This window comes from Cinclus cinclus, chromosome 6 (assembly GCF_963662255.1).
Source record: "Cinclus cinclus chromosome 6, bCinCin1.1, whole genome shotgun sequence".
NCBI classification, from domain to species: domain Eukaryota; kingdom Metazoa; phylum Chordata; class Aves; order Passeriformes; family Cinclidae; genus Cinclus; species Cinclus cinclus.
Window position 1 is genome coordinate 7,081,140 of NC_085051.1, and position 23,655 is coordinate 7,104,794.

The following is a 23,655-nucleotide window of genomic DNA, read 5'->3' on the forward strand; positions in this document are numbered from 1 at the left end:
TCTTAATCTTGTCTAGCCTCTGTTGTAGGTAACCATTCCAAGGCATCAGCCACAAATGTGGCTCTTACAGGGAATGCTGTGGGATTTCAGGCGCTTCCACGGCCCTGAACACTCACCAAGTTACTGACTGTATGTAACAGCACTGATAATTTACTGCTGCAACACTTGGGGAGATAGTTTCTTTTCACTTTTCAGGCCCTTCTCCTATGTTCCCAAAGAGACTCTTGCATTCAGGCCACCAGGTGCTATGCATACACCTGAGAAGACTAAAGCATGACTTTTAAATGGATTATCTACTGTACCAAAGTGTAACTTTCTCATCTTCAAGCGCACATAACTCCACTACACCATTGTTTTGCCAGTCTAGAGTGGGACAGTAAGCTGACTAAAAAAAAACCTGCTGAAGTTCTATTTTTCTGATATATTTCCTTTCATTGTTTGCATTCATGGCAATTTTCACTCTGGAGATGGGTCCAGCACCAAATGGAAGCTATTTCTACACCATGAAGAGGAGTAAATGAGAAGTAAGATGAAAGGCCACTTTTTTTTTCCCTTCAGATTATATTTTCTCTATCAACAAACCAGTAATGAACTGTTTTGAAGATGTTCAAACCCAAACCAGAAAAAACCAAGAAATTACTCATATATTCATGAGTTATGTATATTTTTTAAAATATTGGCAATATTTATTTATGAAGCCCTAAAATGGGACCACACCATGAGTTTTCAGGTGATGGTTACAGATTGCAAGACTCCATCCTAAATAATCATAACTGAATTGCAACTAATTTATTTGCAGCTAATCCATAGGTACAACTTCTCTTACCCACATGAACTCCTCTTTCCCTTTCCTGCTCAACTAAATGCCACTTGTTTTTTATTTATTGTGGGTATTAGTAAAAATAAATAGCATTGCACCATTCTCAATGTAATGTTACACGTAAACTGGAAAAACCAGTATTCTCTGGCTATAGTAATTAAACCATAAAGGGATGTCACATTAATCAAAATCTGCAAAGAAAAATAGATGTAGGAGTTCATCTCTGCAAGCTCAGCTTCAGTTTCAGATGCAAAGCCAAAACACAAAGTGTTCCCCTAATAAACTCATTTAGGGCTGGGGTACATAGGGCACCAAGCATTCAGTAGGACCCCAGCCTTGTTAGGGGCCAAACAGCTTATTCTCCAAAACTTCCTGTTCAACACTGAAAAGATCTAACTCACATAATGTTTAAATGTAATAGCAATCTTTGTTTATTTATGGCGTATTTAAAATATTGCTGAAGATTTCCAAATGCTGCTTTAAAAAGAAAAAGCAGTTACATTCAGGGGATGACTAACAATATTAGAAAAATTTGTTTGTCCAAAGTACGGTCAGGAATTCAAGTTATGCACTTGATAATGTGGGTCAAGCACAGTTCTCCTCTTATTTAAACAAAATACTACACATAGGGGGAGAGAGGTGTAATGCACTGAAGTTACTCAACAGTAAGAAGAAACATTTTCAACTGTAACTTACATTCAAGCATCACCTCACACATTTAACAAGAAGTGATTCTTGACCTTTGAGTCAATACACACCCTATCTCATCAATTCCTCTTCATACTTCTCAATAACCAGCAAACATTATTCAAATTCTGTGCATTAAAGACAAAAATTACAAGACCAGTATCTCCCACTGTCAGTGTTAATCATTTTTCTAAGGGTGTAACCCAGCCAGGTGTAAGAGATGTAAGAGCAGAGTGGTGTCCATTCTGTCAGGAGCCCAGTGGTGTCCTTACCTGTGTGTGACCTGGGTTCCCCTCAGGCTGGACATGGTTTCCTCCAGGTTCTGCCGAAGGTCAGCGATGTTCTTCACAGTTCGCAGCCGCCGAGTCTCCGGATCTTCTCCTGCAGAGAAAGGGAGCCATGAGTAAGGACCAGGCAGGGAACAGCACCAAGCTGGGATGCAACGTGTGCCTGACTCAAATGCACTTTCTTCTAAGTTAGGATTTCTGAGTTAGGCTTCCTGATTTCTGAGTTAGGCTTTCTGATTTCTGAGTTAGGACTGAGACGCCGGTCCCCACGGCAGGCACCTGCCATCATCACATCCTGACTGAAATGAGCTCTGCAGGGTCACCCACATTGCACAGGCTGCCTTTGAGATGAACTGTCATCTCCCATATTACCCAGTTTAATTTCTGGTTAACTTTCAACCTCGTTAGAACATACACTTCACCAATACCACCCTTTCCATCTCATATATTGACACAATTAACATTAACCTGACACAGACCATTTCTCCAATGCTGTGTTTTCACTAGATCTTCTTCATCCTACAGTAACAGCTTTCCATAAACTAAACTGTGCTGACTGGGTGGGTGCTTCCATCCTGAGTGATGTTTCAGGTAAAATAACAAAAGCTTTTGCTTGTCAACATCACAACACACTTGCTGTTCCTAAACTGTGCAACATGACAGCAAGCTGGGGGATAACTTAGCTTTCATAGCATTATCCTGTTCTGTAAACACTTTGTTCTAAAGCACATTCATGTCCTGCTCTTTAAAAGTAGAGTTTATGTACACAACAGAAGTCTTCCTACTGCATCAGCATATTTCCTTTTTATCAAATTAATAATTTAATTAGTGTTTCAGCATAATTTATTTACATGCTCTCAGCAGCCATTTCAGAAATGCTTTGGTTGCTACCTCAGCTCAGCTTTATAGAGTTAAATCCTCTAAGAGGCTGACGAGAAGTGAATTCTAGTAGCGCCAGCCTATTCTTTGTAAGCTGAAAGCTGGAACAGAAAACTTCCAAAATACTGTCACAAAGCTTCTGTTGGGCACAGAAGGAAATTGTTTCATTCTAAAGGGTTTTGCAACTCATGACATAAGAAAATATTACAGGTAAATGTAAAACTTTTAACATTTTATATCAGCCTTCTCTGTACAAGTGATGCATTTCTGAGCTGCCAGGATCCTGGGCACCCACACCATGCTAGTTTAGATGGATATCTACCCACATCAGAAGTGAGAAGAACCAGATAAAAAAGCTGTTGTTCAAACTTTCTACATTCCCTGCTTTAAATTTCATGTTTCTGAAAGCTACCAGGTTGGTGGCACAGAAAAACCCACTCACACACTGTTGCCTACAAAGCAGCAGTGCTACAAACTACTGACCAAAGTGCTTAGTGCCCATATGAGCATTTTTCTTTTAACCAGTCTCTACTCTCTGGGAAATCATCTCCCTGAGTTACAATTCACTTAAGCCAGAGGGTCAAACAATTATGGTCTGGCTGGAGTGGAAACATCCACCTAACAAGACTGATTACTTTAGCCAGTGGGTCTCTGGGACAGAAAATATTCTTCATACTCATGGATCTACAAATTTTTGTAGTAAGAAACATGAAATATTCATAGGGCTTTAGCTTCACAAAGGTAAGTGCTCTTTTACAGATCATTTCTCTCATAGAAAGATGTGAATCTATGTGAGATATATGTGCCTTCACATAGATGTGAAGGCAAATGGTAGGTAACTCCTTAGGAAAACACACAGGAGACATACTAAACCAATTTATTCTGAGATCACTCTTACACCTAAATAGATGCCAAATTTTCACTTAAATTACATTCCACTGCTTCAATTGTAACTATGCTTAAAAGACAGATATGGGATCGTTGGCCCTTAGAGCTTAATTCTGAAATCACTTGGCTCCTCATGAGCAGGCAGTGTCCTTAAACAATTCTGCTTCCATTTTGCCCTCTCTTTTGTTTTACCTGTGCTTTTAAATTAACAGCATCGATATCTGCTATGCAGGGAGAGAAAATATCTGTGCCTTATTTCTTCTCATTCATTTGGGCTGAGAGACTACCTTGTTTAGTTTGCTCTGTTTCCCCCAAGGCCCCTTCTTGGATGCTGCTGTCTGGTCTGGCTGTGCACAGCTGGGGTTTGCATCTCCTTTGTTTGAGGTCATCAGCTGTCTTCTGCCTCTGGATCCCACAACTTACATATTCTAGTTGAGTAATGGTTTGTACTTACATAACATCTGTCATTAAAGACTGAAGACCTTTCATGATCAAGAAACACTTCTCAGTTTGCAGGCTGAAACACATCCAGCCCAGCCAATATGATGATTAAGAGGTAATGCTGAAAAAGTTTAAGCTGGACACTATGTTTCTTACTTGCAACTCTCATATTTAAATATGAACCGAAGAATGTTCTCAAGGATTTTATCCCCTGTGCCTTTTATCTGCCTTTTAAGTACTTAATCCCCCTACCTATAAATTGTATATGCAGATTTGTTCACTTAGCATTCCTGCAGCCCTTTTCCTCACCAGTGACTCTGCCTCTCACCTTTGCCATCAGCACACAGGTGTAAAGGCAGCATTGATAGAATATGCAATGCAGTATGAAATTATTCTCACTGCGAAACTTTTAGCCACATCACTTTTCCAAGGAGGGCATTTGGTTTAAAACCCCACAATAAACTGGGGGACACCAAGACTAAGTAGATGGGAAAAAAAAACAAAAAAGAAACAAACAAAACAAACAGAGGTATTCTACAGATGAGATACCCTGCAATAGCACACAGTAAGCAAATTCACAGATACTGCTGAAATGGGGACATGAGGAGATGAGACTGTGACTTCAAAAAACACATTTTAGATCACATTCATAGAATCTGGCAGATTCTAAAAGAATCCTGGTTGCCGAAAATCACTTTGTTATATCGATAAGCTTAAATTTTTTTGCTAACTAACATATACTTCTTACAGTAGCAGGAACTCTAGATAAATATAACAGGTACCTTCTAATTTAGACTGCTTATATTCTAGCCACAAGCAGTTTCAGCTTCTGTATGCTGGACACAATAGAGTGCAGTTGGATTTTGGTGCCCTATTGCTGTGAAGGCTATTTCTCAAATTGAACAGATTCATGTGAGTGATACTGAGATTCCTCCAAACCAAAACATCAAGGAAATGCACACAGTCTCTTCTGTAAGTTCCAAAATGAAGTTTTTAAAACTAAACAATGCATACTAAGTGCCTGGGAATACTTATGATCCTTACAGTAGTTTAATCCTAAAAAATGCTGTACATCTAGAAAAACATTAAGCCGGGAGAATTCCTGGTGATTTCAAGAAATTTGGGGAGTACACTTGTGCTGAACTTAAGCATCTAGAGTTCAAATTACTGACACCTGGCTTTCATTGCTGAAGAACTGAAATAAATATAGTTATTAGGATCTAAAGCATTAGGAACAAAATCATCTTGCTCCAGCCCATTCTTATTTAACTAGACCACAGCCAGTAATGGGTCATGCTGCAAGACTTACCCGAGAGGTCCTCGAGGGCAGGCTGGGCAGTTTTGACATAAAGAGCAGAATCCATGCTGACCCCTCCTGTGCTGGCCTCGGCTGTTACGTTCCCTTCATTGTCTGTCTGAGATCTGGAAAGCAAAACAAAACAGGGATGTGCAGCCACTCTCCATCCAAAGTATCTCAAGTATAACAACACGACGAGTGCACCTGCCATCAGCCACTCTGTCCCACTCTCCAGAACAGACCAGCAGACTGATTTTACATTATTCATTAGTCCCATGTTGAATTATGTCCTGGAAATGGAAACAAGCATTCAGCTGTAAAAAATAAAAAATTCATAGTCAAAGACAAGCTTCACAGCTCATTAGATGGGGTCTTAAAACACTTGGATTTCTAGATGTATTTTAATTATCAATAACCTCAGTTGTTGTGGCTAATCTGATCCTCTCCAATAAATTCTGTATTGCATGAAGATAAAGCAGAGAGCATGTGATGGCACATTACACTCCTGCTAGGTTCCCTTCAACATCACTTCCATTTTTCAAGAAATGACTGAACAAAACCAACTTCAAACTCCAATTTTTTTGTCTGATACTATGGCTGCCAGGTAATGAAAGGTGATGTAAGGATCTATTGTCAGATTTGAGCAAGCTATTGTAACTCATTTCACTTTACTAATTGTGCTGTGTTTTGCCCATAGAGCCACACCAACAGGCAGCTGAAAGTTCGCCTGCACCACGGGTAAGTGCTGTAAAAAAGTGAAGACACAGTGCAGAATTCTTATTGCAACACTCTTGATTTCACTTGACTCCTGTAGCAGGGTGCTCTGCCTGGAGTGGGGGTAAAACAGCTGGAACAGTGAGCTATTTACAGAGCTGTCTGTGGTGGAAGGAGAAGGGGTCTCTTGCTGCTTTTGAATAATACTGAAACCAGCCTGACTCATCAACCCCAAAGTTCAACCCCCTGACAGGGAGGTGAAGATGTGGCAGACCTGGTAAAGTACCCGATAAAGGAACCAACAATGATAGCACTGATAACTGGAGATGCTGGACTGACACAGCTGCCCAGGACACACATGACTGATGGTCACTTTGCACTATAAAATCCTAATCCCACTCGTTAATGGCGAGGCCTTCTAACACACCCTTCCCTGGAGTGGGTGCAGAGTCCTCTCCTGAGTGGGGACAACCTGGAGGGTGAGGAAAAGAGATGTGCCCACAGTCGTTGGTATGGGTGAGTAACATCAATCTCTAATGAACAACTGCTTTCAGTATAACTTTAACATAATTCCTTTGATACTGTTTCAAAAATAGTGAATTATACCAGTAATCACAGCTGCCTTTACTGTGTAGTAAATAATTCTGATTGACAACTATTAGTCTAATCATTATCAAAATAAATCACTTATTTTTATATATATATATATATATATATATATATATATATCTAGTTTGCCATCCTTAATCCTACAAGACAGTTGAGTTAAATGAAGTTCAATTACACCTATATAATCCTTCAGACATGAACAAAGTTTATGAAGTCAGGTGCTAAGCCTGGATCCAGCTACATGGAGGACTCTTCTCTGAGAAGGAATTTAGAAAGCAAGGGGGCCCTTTCTGCACCTCCTGGCTCAATGGGAAGACTTCTCTAATAAACTTTGTCTGAAGCTCCCTTTCTGCCCATGGCAACCCCATACAAAATGCAGGACAGTTTCTTACGTTTTTGCTTTAAAAAATACCCCATCAATCCCAAACAAAAAGTCTACAGGCAGCTGAAAAGTACAGATTACCTTACTGATGTCAGAAAACACCTGAGACTTCTACTGCAATGCACCAACAAGTGCATTTTGCAGGCTGAAATAACGTCTGGATGGTAAATATAATAATGTGTTATGTTTGCCTTGCAAACCAACATGATCTCACTTTTATTTTTTCCTTTTAAAGCTAACATGATTGCAGAGTTTGGCCTTTTTTTCTCCAGTGCTGAAAAGTAAACACTATTTTTAGATTTTCCAGATGCCAACAGGTAGTTTCATTCCTGGTTTTGGTAAAAGGTCAAATAAATACTGTGTGGAGTATATCAGTATGTTTAGATTATAGAAAATGTATGCACTGCACCTGCTTTCACACTTTAGATGATGGTATCTGTGTTCAGACTAGGATCAATAACAACAATGAGGGGACACTGTAGTGATAAACTTAACAAACTGTCTCCACAGATTTCTGCTTCCCAGGTCCCCTGGCATTTAATTCCATACATGCAGGGAGAATTCTCAAAGGGGCCAGAAGACTCAAGGGTTGTTCTTCCCATTCTGCATTCCTACACAGGCCTTTGGCATCTCTTTCCTTCAGGTTCATTCCACTGACATTCACTCTTATTTAAAAAATGTGACCATTTTTTATGCTACATCTGCCATGAGATCCAAGGCAAAAATGTGTACAGTAGAGATGAAAAAACCATGGGACAGGGCTACAAAAATGACTGAAGATCATTAACAGAATCTCTACAAGTGAAAACTAAAGAGGCTAGGATACCTTAGCCTAGAAAGGACACATCTTAAGGAAGGGAAGGAGGTGAGAAAGGTCTTTCAGATCATCCTTTCAGAGCAGGAAGAAGATGATGGAAAACAGAGCAAACACTTGTAACCTCTTCTTACAAAAAAGCTAAGTAGTGTCAAAAACCCCTCATGAGATGGCTGTCCAAAATAAAAATCCCATCCTCTGAGAAATTTCTTGTGTTCCAGTCATGCTGTGTCTTTAGAATTTCTGCTACTGATTTCCCTCTTGTTACTTCCCTACTATCTCTAGGATACTTCCCTACGTATCCTCTACTGCCACTGTCAAAAAGAAGTTGCTTCAAACAGAAAACAGACTAGATGGAGGCTAGCTGTGACTTCATTTGGCTGCTCTTTTCCTCATCTCAGGGTTAACACATACAATACCACAGACTTCTTGTCTGGCCTTACTTAAATGAAAGGATTTTTATTTTAATTTTTCTGGTTTTAATTTCCAATTCCTGCTTATAGTGAGGCAGGTCCACCACCATCAGCCACAATGAAGACCCCGAGTGTGTCTTGGCATTGTTACAACTTTCAAAGGTATGGTACACAAAACAAACCTGAGACACATTCTTGTACCCTTTGGAAGAGCAGCACCTGGTCAAGGAGATGTTGAGATTGTCATCTTTCCCACTACTAGGGTTGGATACAACCATTATTCCCCCTCCTGTCTATCACAACTTCTCACACAGCCTTCACCATCAGTTTTTGTGGAAATGCATAGATTGCCTACACTCTTGAAGCAAGAAACTTCTCCGTGACGTAGCATTTACCTTGCTGCTTCAACCCCCAGCAATGTCCAGAAGGACCCATGTGGGCAGCCCGTTCCCCGCAGCCCCCAGAGGAGTGTCCCGTACCTGTACATGAAGGGCGCGACGGTGGCGGTGTTGGGGTGGCTGTATTGCTGCTGGGGCTGAGGTAGCTGCACGCTCACGGTGTTGCTGCCCGTGGTGTGGGTGGTCACCGTGGGCCCGTTCACAGCCTGGCTGCTGCTGCTGCCGTGGAGGCCTCCGACACAGCCCTTGCCCTCGGAGGAAGCCAGGCTGGAGGAGGAGCTGGAATGACGGCTGTCCAGCTGGGACTTCTGATGCGAGAGCCCCGAGCTGGCTTTCCCTCCGCGGCTCCTCTCGCCTTCCTTTGCAGGAACAGGGGCACTTGAGGATTTCCCTGTGGTGTTTTTCATTCCTGGTTTTGGTATTCCGCTGTGCGAAGGCGCGGAGGCCTCCTTCTTGGCACTGTTCAGCTTCCCTCCTTTAGGGATAAAGCTTGCGATCTTGGAGGACTTTTTTGGCATCTCTGTTGTTGCTGCTGTTAGTGCTGTCTGTTCCTCTTTAGGTTCCTCCTTCAGGTCCAGCTTCTCGGTGATGGATGTTCTCTTTGTAATGTCTTTACTTTTATCCTTTTCTTTCTCTTTTTGTTTCTCTTTCTCCTTCTCATTACCCTTTGGAGAACTTTTCTTATTAGTCAGTGCACGGCTGAAAGTCCTTTGTGCAATTCCCTTGAGTGCAATTTTGGGGCTGCTGGACATCGTTCCCAGATTGTTCCCATTCTGGTTGGTGGCATCGATTTCTTCGCTCTCCTCAAAGCTGAGAAGCGCCTCCAGCTTTTCACAGCTGTTGTCCCGAGAGCCCGGACACTCCAGCGTTGTCCCTCCTGCTTTGGAACCCCCTTTGCTGTTGAAGAGTTTTAGCTTTTCCAGCATAGATTTCTGGCCATTGGGAGCTGTTTTGGCGATTTCCGAGGGTGGCTTTGGAGGCTCCGCTGCCGGCTGCTTCACGGATAACATGGAAGACGTCGCTGTGTGCTTGGCACTGAGGGACTTGCTGCGCCAAGGTTTAATAGCAGAGCTGGGCTGAGGGATGGCTGAGGAGTTATTGCAAGGAACAGCACTGCCGCAGCCTTGAACTGAGGATGAGACATTTTCATTCATTCCTGTGGGCTGGGAGGTCGTGCTGTCTGCAGGCTCTGGAAAAAATACACAGAAAACAACCAAAAAAAACAACAGAGTAGTACCTGGTATTAGAGTTACTATGAGATTCTTTCTGTAATGAAACATCAAGAATTTCACACTGATAACATTAAAAAGACACATGAGTATTTTCAATATCAGTGAAACACAGAGAAAATAAAAGCTAGTTTTCTTTTCCTACCCAGCAGAGCAGCAATGAGCTCCTACTGTATAATTTACATTTACTTGCTGTTTCAAGAAAAAGAAGGAAGAAAAAGAATCCCTTCCAATTCAAACCAAAATGTGTTCTGCAATGTGCTCTCCCTTATTAACTCCACAATACTTTTTCATTTTTTTAGCAAAAACACAGCACTATTTTGTAACTAAGGGTTCCCTCTGCTTTTGGCAAAATACTTGCTGTCCAAGTTCGATTCTTAGAAAAACCTCAAACATAAAAAAATGCAGGAGTAAGGAAAAAAGTAAAACTAAAGTCCTTTCAGTTATTGGGGGTGGGGGTGGTAGTATCTTCATAATGCAAAGGTAGAAGAAAACTCTATGTACAAAAATAAAACCAATTGCATCATTTCGTAAAGAACCTAAAGTAAGTATTACCACATATCCAAATACAGCTGTAAGAGAAACTTGTGGCAGTAACTGTACAGCCCTCCCCCACAGAGAAAACAAATCTTTTATTTAGTTAGTTCCTCCTAATGTTATTTGTTATTATTAAGAAATTAGTCCGAGCCTAAAGAGAGCTTGAAAAATCACACTCACCTACCAGTAGCCACTTTTCCTCTGAATCAGTTTCTCTTCACAGAGTCTCCCTTCTGGAGATGTTACTCTCTCAATTATCACAAATATGTTTTCTGTTAAACTGCTCATGTTTCCAATTAAATTTTGTCATCTGTGTCTGTTCGCCTGCCCAGCAGCCTGCTGGGGATTAACGGCTCTTACCTATATTTCCCTGCCCTCTAGCACGAAAGTAAGCTGTGTACAGAGCTGCATTTTTTTAATTCAAAAATCAACAGCAGTGGAGAGCGTGCGTTCTCGGCAGCCGGAGCAGCCCTGTGAATCCAGCCCTGTAAATCACGAGCTGCTGCAGCCACACAGGGACTGTTTTACTTCACTTTCAGTTGCTCAGTGAAGATACGGCTCCGTTAACCTCCCTCCTCTGAGCCAAACCAGATCTACTGAAGATGTAAGTCACATACATCTTCCTGACTTAGCACAGAATCGGGTTTCTAAGAGTATTAGAGACTCCTTAATAGTAAACTCAGCCATTTCACATGGCTATGGAGGAAGAGGAATAGAAGGAACTATGATACTTTTAAAAATATTACTGAAGTCAGAAGGTTTTCAGGACTCTCAACCAGTATTATACTGGCTGGTTTTCCCAGGGCTTTTCCTATGGCAAAGTACCCACATGGAGCTGGAAGAAATCGGGAGCTGGATTACAGACACAGACAGGAATCACGCTGCTTTTAGACTTGTGCCAGCCTGCTGACTTCCAGGGCATTACTCCTGTTTTACTCTACCACAGAAGGAAAATCGAGCCACTAAATATCCCAAACAACGAGGCCATCTGGCCTCTCGCTGCTCTGCTCAAGCCTGCTGAATTCAACCCAATGTGTTAAGGAGGACCAAAAAGATAATGGCATAGAAATCAAAGAATCACTGAGGTTGGAAAAGACAATCAAGATCAAGCTCAAGCATTAACACCAGACTGCCAAGCCCACCACTTAACCACATCCCTAAGCACCACACCTGCAGTTTCTTTGAGCTCTTCCAGGGATTTCAGCACTCTGAGAAGATTACCAGTGACTCCCAGTGCAAGCAGCAGCAGTGACTTGACACAGTGCCCTGACACAGACACAGAGAGGAAGGAAGGTGACAACCTCTTCACAAGGTGCCAGCAAAGTTCCTCACTCTGCTTTCAAAAGCTGCACACTGCTGTTTCCTTCATGCCTCTTACCGTACACTGCTGCTCTGTTTTTGTTTTCATTTCCTGAAGTCCTCCTGCTCATCACAGTCCACTTCCCATCCCTACACTGCACCAGGCTCCTTTTGCACACTCAGAACAAGCAAGCCTTTGTCTCAGCCTGCCTACCACAAAAGACACCCAGCAATGGAGCGAAAACTTCATGAAAATCCCAATTGTGCATATTGTACAGTTAATTTGTACAGCTTATTTTTAAAAACAGTAATAGCTCATCTCAATATTGAGATATTGCTATAGGAACCAGAGATTGACAGTACTTTCAACACTAAGTTCTTAATCCACATGTCTTCTGGCCTCATCATGCTAAACAAATCTCAGCACAAAGCACAACCATGCCCAGAAATCATTAGAGCTGTCTGGGATTCATGAACGTGCCTAGGATGGATTTACAACCAGGGAGGGACCCAACGAACTGATCAATATGGACAGAGAAGCCTTCACTTGCTCAAAAAAACAGGACTGAGGCAACAGAAGGGTGACAAAATGAAAATTACCAGTAAGGGTTATGCCTATGAAGTAGAAGAGCTGGTTGTGCACCCTGTTAGTACAACATATGCAGGCACAAAATCCCAGCTCAGGGTCTGAGCACGCAGACAACTGAGCAGGTTTCTCAGAAAATAAATCTGCCTTCTCCAACAGGTGCTTCACAACAGTTTGAGAACAGTACAGGCAATGTGTGTATGGGATGAACAAAGCCAGACTACGCTCCCCAGCACTCAGAGCCTACACAAAACCACTCACCTGAGACAAGAGGGACCTGAGAGCCAGGTCCATAACCTGGCTGAGAAGTCTGACCCTGTCTCAGACACTGAGCTGGCTTTTAGGTCACTGCACAGCAATAGAGGCCACCACATCAAAAACAGGGCTCTGACATTCTTCTGGAAGTGAACGGAAGGGGTTGGTTGATTTGGGTCCTCAGCTACATCCTAACAGCACAGATGACTGCTCCAGTTCACAGACCTCTGGGAAAAAAATGCTTGGCTTGGATCAAGTGAAATGGCTTGTTTTCCCAATCCCAAAGCATTGCTCAGAATTTATTTCCCAGCAAAATCCAGAACTTCTTAATTTCTCATTTTCTTTTATCTTTTTATGTTTTCAGGAAAAATATTTATCTATGTATTTAGCAATTATTTATTTATTTATTTATTCTGTTTGACTAAAATATGTTTTTCCCAGTTTATTTGTTTATAAACACAACGTTCTCTTTGTCCCAACGCCCCCACATACAACCTCCTGTCTGGAAGTGAATTTTGTTTCCCCTGCCAGTGGCGTAGGAGGAGCACAGTGCAGCTCCATTTACAGAGATGTCAGAGAAACCAGAATTAGGACAATACTATGACTGCAACATTAAAAAAATAGACTATATTGCAACAGTAATGTAATTTTCAGAGTGTCCAGTTAACATTTTCCACAAAGTGAATTCTGTGAATACTGGATGCTATGCACCTGAAATGAATGAAAAAGATTCACAAACTCTACAGTTAAGCAGCAACACTTGGAGAAAGGAAAGGAGGTACTTTCTTATACAACTACAGTGAACTTTGATTTGTACTTGGGTCAAATACAGTGAAACTAGAAATTGAACATCCTCAAGTGATTTATTACATTGCACCATGCACAGTTACTGCAAGAAGGAAAAGGGTCACCCTAAAACATTCGCATGAAAAATTGCTCCTGCTTAAGAATACCAGTTTTTCAGATTCTCTGTTTCTTCCTTACGAACAAGTGCTGGCTCTTTTACTGCTCTGGCCAAGTTTGGTAAGCAAAAGGAGTACTGCTGCCAGAATGCAGCTTCAAATGCAGGTTTCCTAATGAAGCAGCAGCATCAATTTGTGGAGAACACATCAGCATGCAAAGGAGAAAGTTTTATTCAGCATAGCATAGACCCTCCTTTCATGAAAAGGGGAGCAGGTTTCATGCATTCAATTAATAAGCTTATTATTTCCCATGTGTTCCTTTGTGAGGGAGGTATTTTCTTTCTTCAGCAACCTGCATTAACTAAAACTGACTATAAAAGAAATGTTTTCAAACCCAAGCTACAGTCTACAATAAATAATGATCACTTTCCTCTTTTCAAAGTCAAATCTTGGCCTGAAATCTATTTTGTTCCTAGTGTTCCTGTTAAAAAAAGATGTTGGTGGTCCAGTTCCAATGCCAATACACACTGTAGCATGGGTAAATCTGATTTCAGCTGCTCCTGCAAAGACTGAACTGCATCTGCAAACCCACCCATTTGTGAAGAAGAAAAAAAAAGAATCTGAAGGCTTATGATTTAATTCTTCCACAGAAGCCTTTGAGAGCTTATGTTATAATAAGGTCAAAAGAAAATATATGCAATTTCCCATCATTTGTCATGTTCACTCTAAGTAAGTGGACTTTGATTTGCTATAACTGAAAACTTTCAAAAGCCATCATTATAAGCATGAAAGGCAGCACACAGACAAAGGATGTTCTCATAGTTACTCTCCTTAGGAGAGTCAAGACCTTAACAGCATTTTTACCCACTTCTGAATGAACAAACTTTCAGTTTTTATTTCACAGCTATGGGAAAACTAAGTACTTACGAAGAGAAATATCTTTTAGTCCAGCCTATAGATTAGGTAACAGATTTAAAAGCAAATTCACAAGTAGATTCTAATTTAGGAAATAAAAGCAGCTCTGCTCTGTGACATTATAGTGTCAGAACTGCAGAAAACACTGTGGCAGTTTCATAATTTCCCACTGAGAAGAATAAATGGTGAATCTTGACCCTTCCCATCCACCCACCAAAATACTTTCCTTCAAAGCACTACACATGAAGTCTTACAGTGGAGAACTTTTTAGCTGAGCTGTTCTCTTCTTCAGTGATCATTTATCAAAGCCTGTAATGCCTGCATTCCTGCCAGGAGCCGGCTACAAAAATCCCCATCTTTCCACAACCCAAACCATGAGCAGGTAGAGCAGAACATTCTCAACAAGAGCAACCTGGCACACAGCCCCTCCTCAAAATAAGCACAACTCTTGTGGCCCACAGAAATTTCCATTTTCAATTTCAGCTGTAACACTGGGAGAACTGCAGCTGGCAGGAAGACACTGGCTGAGCTACCAGCTTGGGGTGGGCATGGCCTCCACCCACAGCATGGCTGAAGCTTTCTGTTCTTTCTTCTATTCTGGACCACCAAAAAAATGACAGAAATTATTTTCTTAAAGCAGAGATAGCCAGTTAGGGAAATTCTGTACAACCTGAGAAAAGCCTCAATAGGGAGCATTTTTACTTTGCTGAGGATAAAACCTTAGAATCATAGCTGGAACCATAGCTGGAAGAGACCTTAAAGATCATCTCCCTGCCATGGGCAGAAGAACTTTCCACTAGACCAGGTTGCTCAGGACCCTTTCTAACTGAACAGAATTGTTTCCTTGAACTTCTGCCCACTGATTTTAGTCATTTTTAACAGTGATTAAATTTACTGTAACACAACACAAAAATTACCTTTAGTCCGCGATATTTTTCTTCCCTTCCATCATATCTACTTCTTCAACCCCAGTGTTGCAAATTCTGTAACGTTAACAGCAGTTCCACACATCCACAGAAATGTGTTCTGTCTCTGAAAAACCTCACCAAAGCCCATGGATGTATCAGAAACTCAACTTCCACATTTCTGTAAGGCTGCCTCCATGCACACGTAGCCCCAGCACATGGAACAACGGCTCTGCTGTTGGCTGGTTCACTTAGCCAAGACTCAGCATTTTTGCTGAGGTGAGGGGAAACAGAACTGGAGCACAGGCAGTCCCTTTTCTCATTGTCTCACCATAACCAACTAAGACATTTGAATTCCTTGTTGTTTTTGTTTAGTTACTGTAAAATTCAAAATGCTGTTGACATGAATGCCTAAGAAAGGTTGGAGGGACCTCTATTGACCACATACCAGTTAGATGATCATAAAAATAATGAAACCAAGTTTACTGTGCCATTCAAAACAAACTGCACTCTCCATTTTATACTAGACAAATAACATTCTTGTTCATTCTCCTCCATTTCCTTCTCACTATTTGTACAATCCAATCCCCCAAGACTTCTCATAACAGACTTATTCAAAAGCATTAATGAATTCCAGGCAGGAAGTTGTTATGGAGTCTTTCATTAGATTTTACACTTAGCTGGAGTGGACATTATGTACAGTTAGCAGCTTTGCTCTCACACATCTCTCCTGCAGGTTGTATGAAATAGGCTCTATGAAAATTAGTGGTCTGAGAATAGCAGTCAAGAAGTATTGTCCATTTGTATCAAAACCAAATGACAGACACACACTACAATTTATGGTGGGGTCCTCCTCCTTTCAGCTCTCTGGTGCCAGCCACAGATTCTTCAGGAATACTTGGTTATGGATGAGGAACAGCCAAAAGGCTCAGTAGAGAAGCAGACAAAAGGAAGGGCCCAGGGAGGCTGAATGATGCTCCTACCCATGGAAAAGGGGCTTCTAGAGATGTGGTAGAAACATGCTGGCACTTGGGGAAGTCTGGGATGTAGCACCACTGCTTTTTGCTTTCCCATGATTTAATAGTGAACCTTTGTTTCCATGGCTGTTTTTCTGGCACACTGCACGCAGCAATAAATTTATGAGAAATTGTAAATATTTATTTTAAAAGGAAACATGTAGGCACTGCAAAGGCCATGAAATGCTGGACCAGCTCTTCAGCTGGTATAAATTAATGTGGTTCCACCACCTCCAATGCAGCTATGCAGACATACACTGGGCAAGAAGCTGCTTCTCAAAGTCAAATTTTACTTCAAAGCTCAGGATTTTTATCCTCATGAACTGTACTATTAAGAACACTAGCCAATATTTTTAGTTGGTTTTCTTTTTCCTGCAACTTCATTTAAATACATTTTTGGCTTGTTTTATGTATTTCTAAAGCTTATACCAGCTAAGTTCAAAGTCCTGTGGTCTTGTAAAGCTCCGCTTCAGCCATGTTTAAGCCTTCAGCCAGGTTTTGTCTAGGTAGAAGAGGATATATTTTTAAATGCCAGATTCATCCAGCAGAAGAGCAGTAAAATTAAGCACAAATATGAATCACTGCATACTCATATCTTGTCCTGTAAACATGCCATGCTGCTTGCTACTTCCTGACAGCCTTTAAGCTGTTTGATGGGCACATAACCAACATAAATATGTCACTGAGGATTTACTAAGATGAGCCAATTTTTCAAAAGGACGTTTGATTAGAGAAGTGAAAGGGTGCAAACAATACCCCAGGATATACATATATCTCAGCCAGCCAAAGATGAGTATTTTGTTTGACACTAATGACTCTTATAAGGGTCACCTTCTGACACAAGGCAGGAGCCTTATGTCTGGGGAATTTCTCAGCATTAATACATTTGGTAAATTGGAGAAATAAACTTGAGTCAGTAAGATTTCCTTCACTGAGGTTGACTGAAGAGGTGTGTGCTGAGAAAGAAGAAAACTGAATGCCTAAATTTAAAAGGTCAAACCAGCAGCTTGCAACTGCACTGCAGCAAAAGGAGTCACAGCAGAATGCAGCTGCACACTTCATAATGCAGCACTAAGGGAAAACAAATGTCAGAAATTCAGAAATGGTTTATGAGTGCCACATATGGAGCCACAGGTTTGGAGAATCACAGGATAGAAGACAAAGAACTGAACTACTTCATGCTATTCAGCAGCAAAATAAGGCATCAGGTGGAGTGCTGTGTCCAGTTCCAGCCATCCTCTAAAAGAGACTCACACACTGGAAACGGGCCAGTAGAGCCCATCAAGACATAAGAAGAGATTTATCACAAGGAACCTATACGAAAAAGGATGGAGTAGTAAAGATTGCTTAGTCTAGAAGAGAAAAGGCTGAAGGAGACATTTTAAGCCTTCAAATACATGAAGACTGTTATAAACAGGACAGAGATCAAGGAAGAGCAAAAATATGCCTTATTTTTAGCCACACAGAATGGCTTTATATGTATATATTTAATAGCTCCTTTTAAGACCAAATGGACACTGGAGAGGATATAGTTTAAAACATGGCCAAGTCCCTGTAATGAGACATTTCAGAACAGACCTCTGAACACCTGTCAGGTGTAGGTGTTTTCTCCATAGGTACAGTTGATTTTCCTTCAGAGCTGAAACACAGAGTCACCATGTTCTTCACAAATGCAACTGTACAAATATATAGCGTAAGCTGCAAACTTGTTAAAATTTTAAGCACAGTTCTTCAAACAGAATTAAAGCCAGGAGCCATATCTGCACTTCAAAGTTACAGCTGAACAAAAGAAAGTACCAAGTTCCTCATCATATCGTTCAGATTCCATCATGGTCCTTCTTTCTCTCTGTGTTTTCATTTTTACTGTTGCATCATCAAATTCTTGATCACTGTACTATATTCAAGGAAAAATAAATCACCCTGAGCATTTGGTAAATACTTTCAATGCATATTCTATTTAGAAAACTGGATAGGGTTACTCCAGCATCTTCTTTTGGTAGTGCACACAGCAGAACAACAGAAAACACCCACTGCTTTGGTAATGGATTTACTGAGACAAATTCTGTAAATCTATTTTACATCTGTCAGACTTACAGGTAAAACCCTTGGTCAATAAAACCAGAGCATCTCTTGAATGCCAGCACAGAGGAGCACAGAGGCAGCACCCTAAACACTAAGCAGAATATGATGTTTGCTTCATGTCTGACCTAAATGAAGCACTGGTACATTTTTACAGGGTGGGATGGCTTAAATTTAAGTAATTATAGTATTTTCATGCTGTTGAGACAATCACATTTATTTCCCAGTGAAAATTTCAAAGTGTGGGCAAACTGGTTTCATATTTTATGGACTTATGCCTCTTTAAAAATATAAACTCTTTTCCACCTTTGTAATCCTTTTAATTGTAGTGAATTTTAGACAGCCTTATCAAGTCATCATTTCAAAAGTAAATGTTAGATTAATTCAACATTACATTAATTTCTTAAGAAATTATTAGATTCATCTAGACTACCCCCAGGACGGATATTGAACAGGAGTGAAAGTATCTGCTTCAAAAAGTCAAAGAAAGGAGATATTTTTTTTCTAAGCCTGTAAGGACACAATTTTCAGTCATGAAGAAAGTTATAGCTACCTAAAAATTTCAAACAAACAAACAAGCAAACAATTAAATAAATAAATAAAATTCACCTTACTGTTGTCTGGTGCACAAGCCAACTGTTTCATTCTGTAAAATCACTTCCCACCTTTCTGACATCCATATACTATTCATCCATACGCACAGGAATCTTTCAATCTCAGGAACTCTACTTACTTTTGCTAGTCTCAAGTGAATCATTAAGATCTTTCTGCTAGTCCTGGTTTCCAAAACTTTCCTCATTCCACCTCTCCCCCAGCCTTCCCAGCAGCCTCGCAGAGCTGTGCCCAGCACCAATCCACTGGCCCAGCTAAAAAAATGACCTGGAGGTTGGCACCAAAAGGGTCAATGGCTTTTCAGTACCAGCTAGAGTGCAAGAGGGTTCTCAGCTCAAAATCCTCAAACATGGGTGGACACAACAGCCTTAAAATTTCACATTTATGTCCAATCTGTTTGCCACTGAATCCTGCAGCGACTCACTCAGCAGGGAGCACTGGACAAACTAACTTTGGGCATTTGTACAAACTGTCCCTTCTACAAGACACCGAGCACCTGAACACTTCAGGACTAGCCAGTCTGTGATTAGTGAAAGATCTAATTCAAAACATAAGACCTAGTGTAACAAGTGTTACGTATTAACAGGATCACAGGACAGTGACTGGTTTGGGTTGGAGGGGATGTGAAAGACCATCCAGTTCCAAACCCCCTGCCATGGGCAGGGACACCTCACACTATCCCAGGTTGCTCCAAGCCCTGTCCAGCCTGGCCTTGAACACTTCCAGGGATGAGGCAGCCACAGGAAAACCTGTGCCAGTGCCTCACCACCCTCTGAAGTAAAAAAAATAAAAACCTTCTTCCTAATATCTAATCTAAACCCCACCCTCTGTCAGCTTAAAGTCATTCCCCCACATCCTGTCACAAGCAGCCCTTGTCAAACAGCCCATTGTAGGAAGAGTCTGCTCAGCCATCCCAGTGACCTTCTGCCACACTGTCAGCTGGCTCCATGCCACGGGAACTGCATCCAACATCCCAGCTCCCTGCTGAAACTATCCTGATAACCATCCCTGCACCTGAAGCCATAAAAAGCCTTCTCTCTCATTCAGGCTGAATGCTTCTATAAATGGGCAGAAAAAAAAATTTAAATGCTCTAAGACAAATTTCTGTCGTGCTTTCAAAGTCTCAGAGCTCTTTTTTCACCACTTCTGGATCTTGTAGTTCTTACACTATTACTGGGCATAAAGGCAGAAGCCTGGGTTTTGTCTCTCTTTGTAATTATTAATTTATTTGGAGTGGAAAAACTGCATGAGGTTAAACAGAACATTTCCAGCATGGAAGTTTGTGTAATGCCACTTGATTGTCCTTTACTTGGTACAGGAGCCAAAGCCAATCATTCAGAATATCAAATATTTCATCTCATTTTACATAAAGCTACAAAAGAAGACTTGTCCTCCATTTCAATGTGCTTAAATGAAAGATTATTCACTCAGGAAAATTTCCCAGATCATCTGTGTTGATCTTAAAGACAAAAGGGCTCAGTAATTTCTGAACCAAAACTGGAACCTCTGTCTGAACACCAGCTCTGGGTAAATATTAAATTTTGACTCATTATGTCTGTTTAATCTCCTCCAGTGGCAAAATACCCTCATTCTTAAAATTTCTGTCCAATCTGTGGTTTTAACTGGGCTAATATCAAATTCCTGAGACATGGATACCCACACACTATCTATGGAGATAAGGAAGAATTGTTATTACTATAAATGTCACTACAGGTATCTTGTAGGTAATAAGACAACCTTATAATCTTTCTTTTAGACAAAGAACAGAAATTAACCCTTTAAGTACCAAACTGAACAGATTTTCCAAAGCTCTATTTAATGCAGTGCTCTTTCTGGTTTATCAGTATCCCTCTGCTTCAAATCCCATTTGAATACTACTGAATATCTTACCCTTCAAGATATTACCCACAAGAACTCTGAGTTCTGATCTCCTTATGCACGTTTCTTGCTTTGCTCCACATGAAGATGAGAGATTTTCCTCTCAGTTGCTAAAGTAGCCATTTTTAATCAATCTGAGTGTTTGACATAATCCAAATCAGCCATTTTTTAATGACCTTAAGCAATGCTGAGTTCAAGACAAGCTCAGTATCACACAGAACCAAGCCATGGGAGTGTACTGTCATGCATTTTTGCATCAATACAGGATTGAATATGAAATATATTTATCATCAGGGTAGAAATTCCAATGGCTCATTTCCAGATTTAGGATTTTCTACTCTTTTGCGAGAGGGCATTTAGAGAAATAAATATGGATTTCATAGTAAAGTTGACATGAAGATACTGATTTAAACTCTGAAGAGCCTTTCCTGCTAAAGCTCTGACAAGATCTGCCATGGCCTCTTGAACCATGCCCTTGAACCTGATGCCCTGCCCTCTTGAACCTGATAAATATAACTGCCTTCATGTAGAGTGCACACATTTTTAGCACACATGTGGCATGTGTAACCATACACCAGTTTGCTCACTGGATTGGGGGTGACACTTCCTGGCTAACATTTTAGTGACAGTAGTCAGTCCTATTTTGATAACAGAGTTAAAAAGTTAAGAGGAAAGAAATTCCTTATCTGTCCTTCAAAACACCTTAGTTTCTCTTCCTATTTAAGAAGTTTACACTTAAGAAAAAAAAATTAAAAGGAAATAATGTTTATAGGTATCAAAATGTGGTAACAGTCTAGGTCACAAGAACCCTCTGGAGATATTCCTGCCAACCTTCACCTTAAAGCAGGAGATGGGGATAGCCTGGATAACTTGAGATAAGGTTATCCAGGGCCCTGTCAAGGCAAGTCCTAAATACCTCCAAGCAAGTGAAATCCAACCTCTTCTCTGGATAAACTTGTCCAATGTTTTGTTCTTCTCATAGTGAAGAATTTTGTTCCCATTTTCAGACTTCAGGATTTCCCCTTAAAGGAATGTGTGCCCCCTGAACTGTCATCATCACACATCCTTGTGAACATAGCAACTACCCTTTACTTATTAAAAGACAGTTATTAAATACACACAGTGTTCCAAGTTAAAAGGGTTTACTCAAAATTTGAAAGAAATAGAAGGAGCAAGAGAAGAACACACACTTTTCTTACTCTCCTGCCCATACAGACACCATTATTAAAACAGTCATTTATTTCACCTCACTGTCTGAATCTGTATGCATGTATTCTTGTTTTTCTTTTTCCTTTTTCTGATACTATCTAAGAGAAACCTGACATCAACCTGCCTTGAGTAATAAACATTTCCTTTGATCTCAAGTAGAAATGGGCAAAGTCTGTAATACTGACAAAGTTAAAGTAATACTTCTTTTCCTACTGATATTTCATCTAACATTCAATCTACAGGAAAAGTGCAATTTTTCCCACAGATGTCTACTGCCCTCTGTAGGATTCTTTTAAATAAAATATTAGGAACAAAGTAGAAGAAAAAAATAAAAAGAAAGCACATAAGCCTGTCACACTACTGAATCACATCATCAACATGGTGGAGGTGGCTTATTAAGTTGACATCTCTTACAGCTGCATGACTTCATTGATTTTATAGACTTGACACAAGTAATAAGCAGAATATTCCCAGACAACACTATCAGACTTTTGAGACTGCAAAATGCAAACTGAGTGCCTGAAGAACAGTGAAGACAGTGGGTATATGAGGGTGTTCAGAGCTAGTCAAAAATTCCCACCATTCTGCAGAACTGGAGGCTGCTTTCAGAGTATGTCTCAAGAGACTCTCTACTGTGTGCAAGCAAGACACTGACACACTCATGAGAAAACCTACTGTGCCAAAGTCTTTACTGAAGTTGTATATCTCAATGTATTTAAGTTTCAGTCTAGATACTACCTAGGACATAGCTGTGTTCCTCCTTGCAATAGATAAAAAGTAGATTTATGTATTCTAATTTGCATATGCAAATCAAATTTTGGCTATATTTTATGTGGTGATCCTGTTAGACAACTAGAAGGACATGGTAATGTGGAGCCTCAAGGTTACTACTAACTGCATGCAGGCATAGAAATGTAATGTTCATTTGCCTCTCCACATTCCTTAGAATAGTTTTTGGTAATTTAGTTGAGTTCAGCAGTGACTGTGGGAAGTGTCTGATGCCTCCCATGCCAGAGCAGACCTGTGGTGTTCAAGGATATTAAAGGACAAGGAAGTAAACCAAAGCTATTCCTACATAAGCATGGGCTAAGTAATTCTGAAACTTCAGAAGACAACTAAAAGGCTTCAGTTGTATGAAGGGACTAAGATGACATAAAAAAAGCTAAACCCCACAAGCCTAAGGGCTTATTTCCCCTAAAAACAAAAATGCAATTAAGACTCTAGTGGCATTTTTTTCTTTTAAAAAAGCCTGCAACACCAATTACACACATCAAAATATCCTGTCTGGAATGTAACTGCAATTATAAATGGCTAATCACTGTGACAATAAGCAAAAAAAACCCATACTACAGTGTGTTATCATTTCATGATGCGAGGAATAAGGGTCCTGAAATTCCTGTGAGTTTGGGTAAATTCCCTATAAAAGGGGAATTTTGCACATTAACTGAGGCTCTAAGTCCAGGAAGCAAGTTAAATCTATTAGGCCCTAACCTCAAAGAAGGTGCCCATAGGACTGAACTAGGTGTCTGAGTGATCCTTACTACAGAACCCTTATCTCTTCTTTATATATTGGAAGTGGTGTCAGACAGCATGTGGATATTGAG

General features: G+C 40.6%; 1 protein-coding gene across 4 annotated transcripts in view; it reads right to left on the bottom strand.

The window, feature by feature from the left end:
* Positions 1-23,655, bottom strand: part of NAV2 (neuron navigator 2) — a 362,864-nt gene that overhangs the window by 87,877 nt on the left and 251,332 nt on the right. For all 4 annotated transcript variants that reach the window (XM_062495969.1, XM_062495968.1, XM_062495967.1 and 1 more), the window contains 3 exons: positions 8,711-9,818; positions 5,312-5,424; positions 1,780-1,888 (listed from right to left, as the gene is read on the bottom strand). In XM_062495969.1, coding sequence (XP_062351953.1) covers positions 1,780-1,888; positions 5,312-5,424; positions 8,711-9,818 — 1,330 coding nt within the window. The remainder of the gene's footprint in view (positions 1-1,779; positions 1,889-5,311; positions 5,425-8,710; positions 9,819-23,655) is intronic.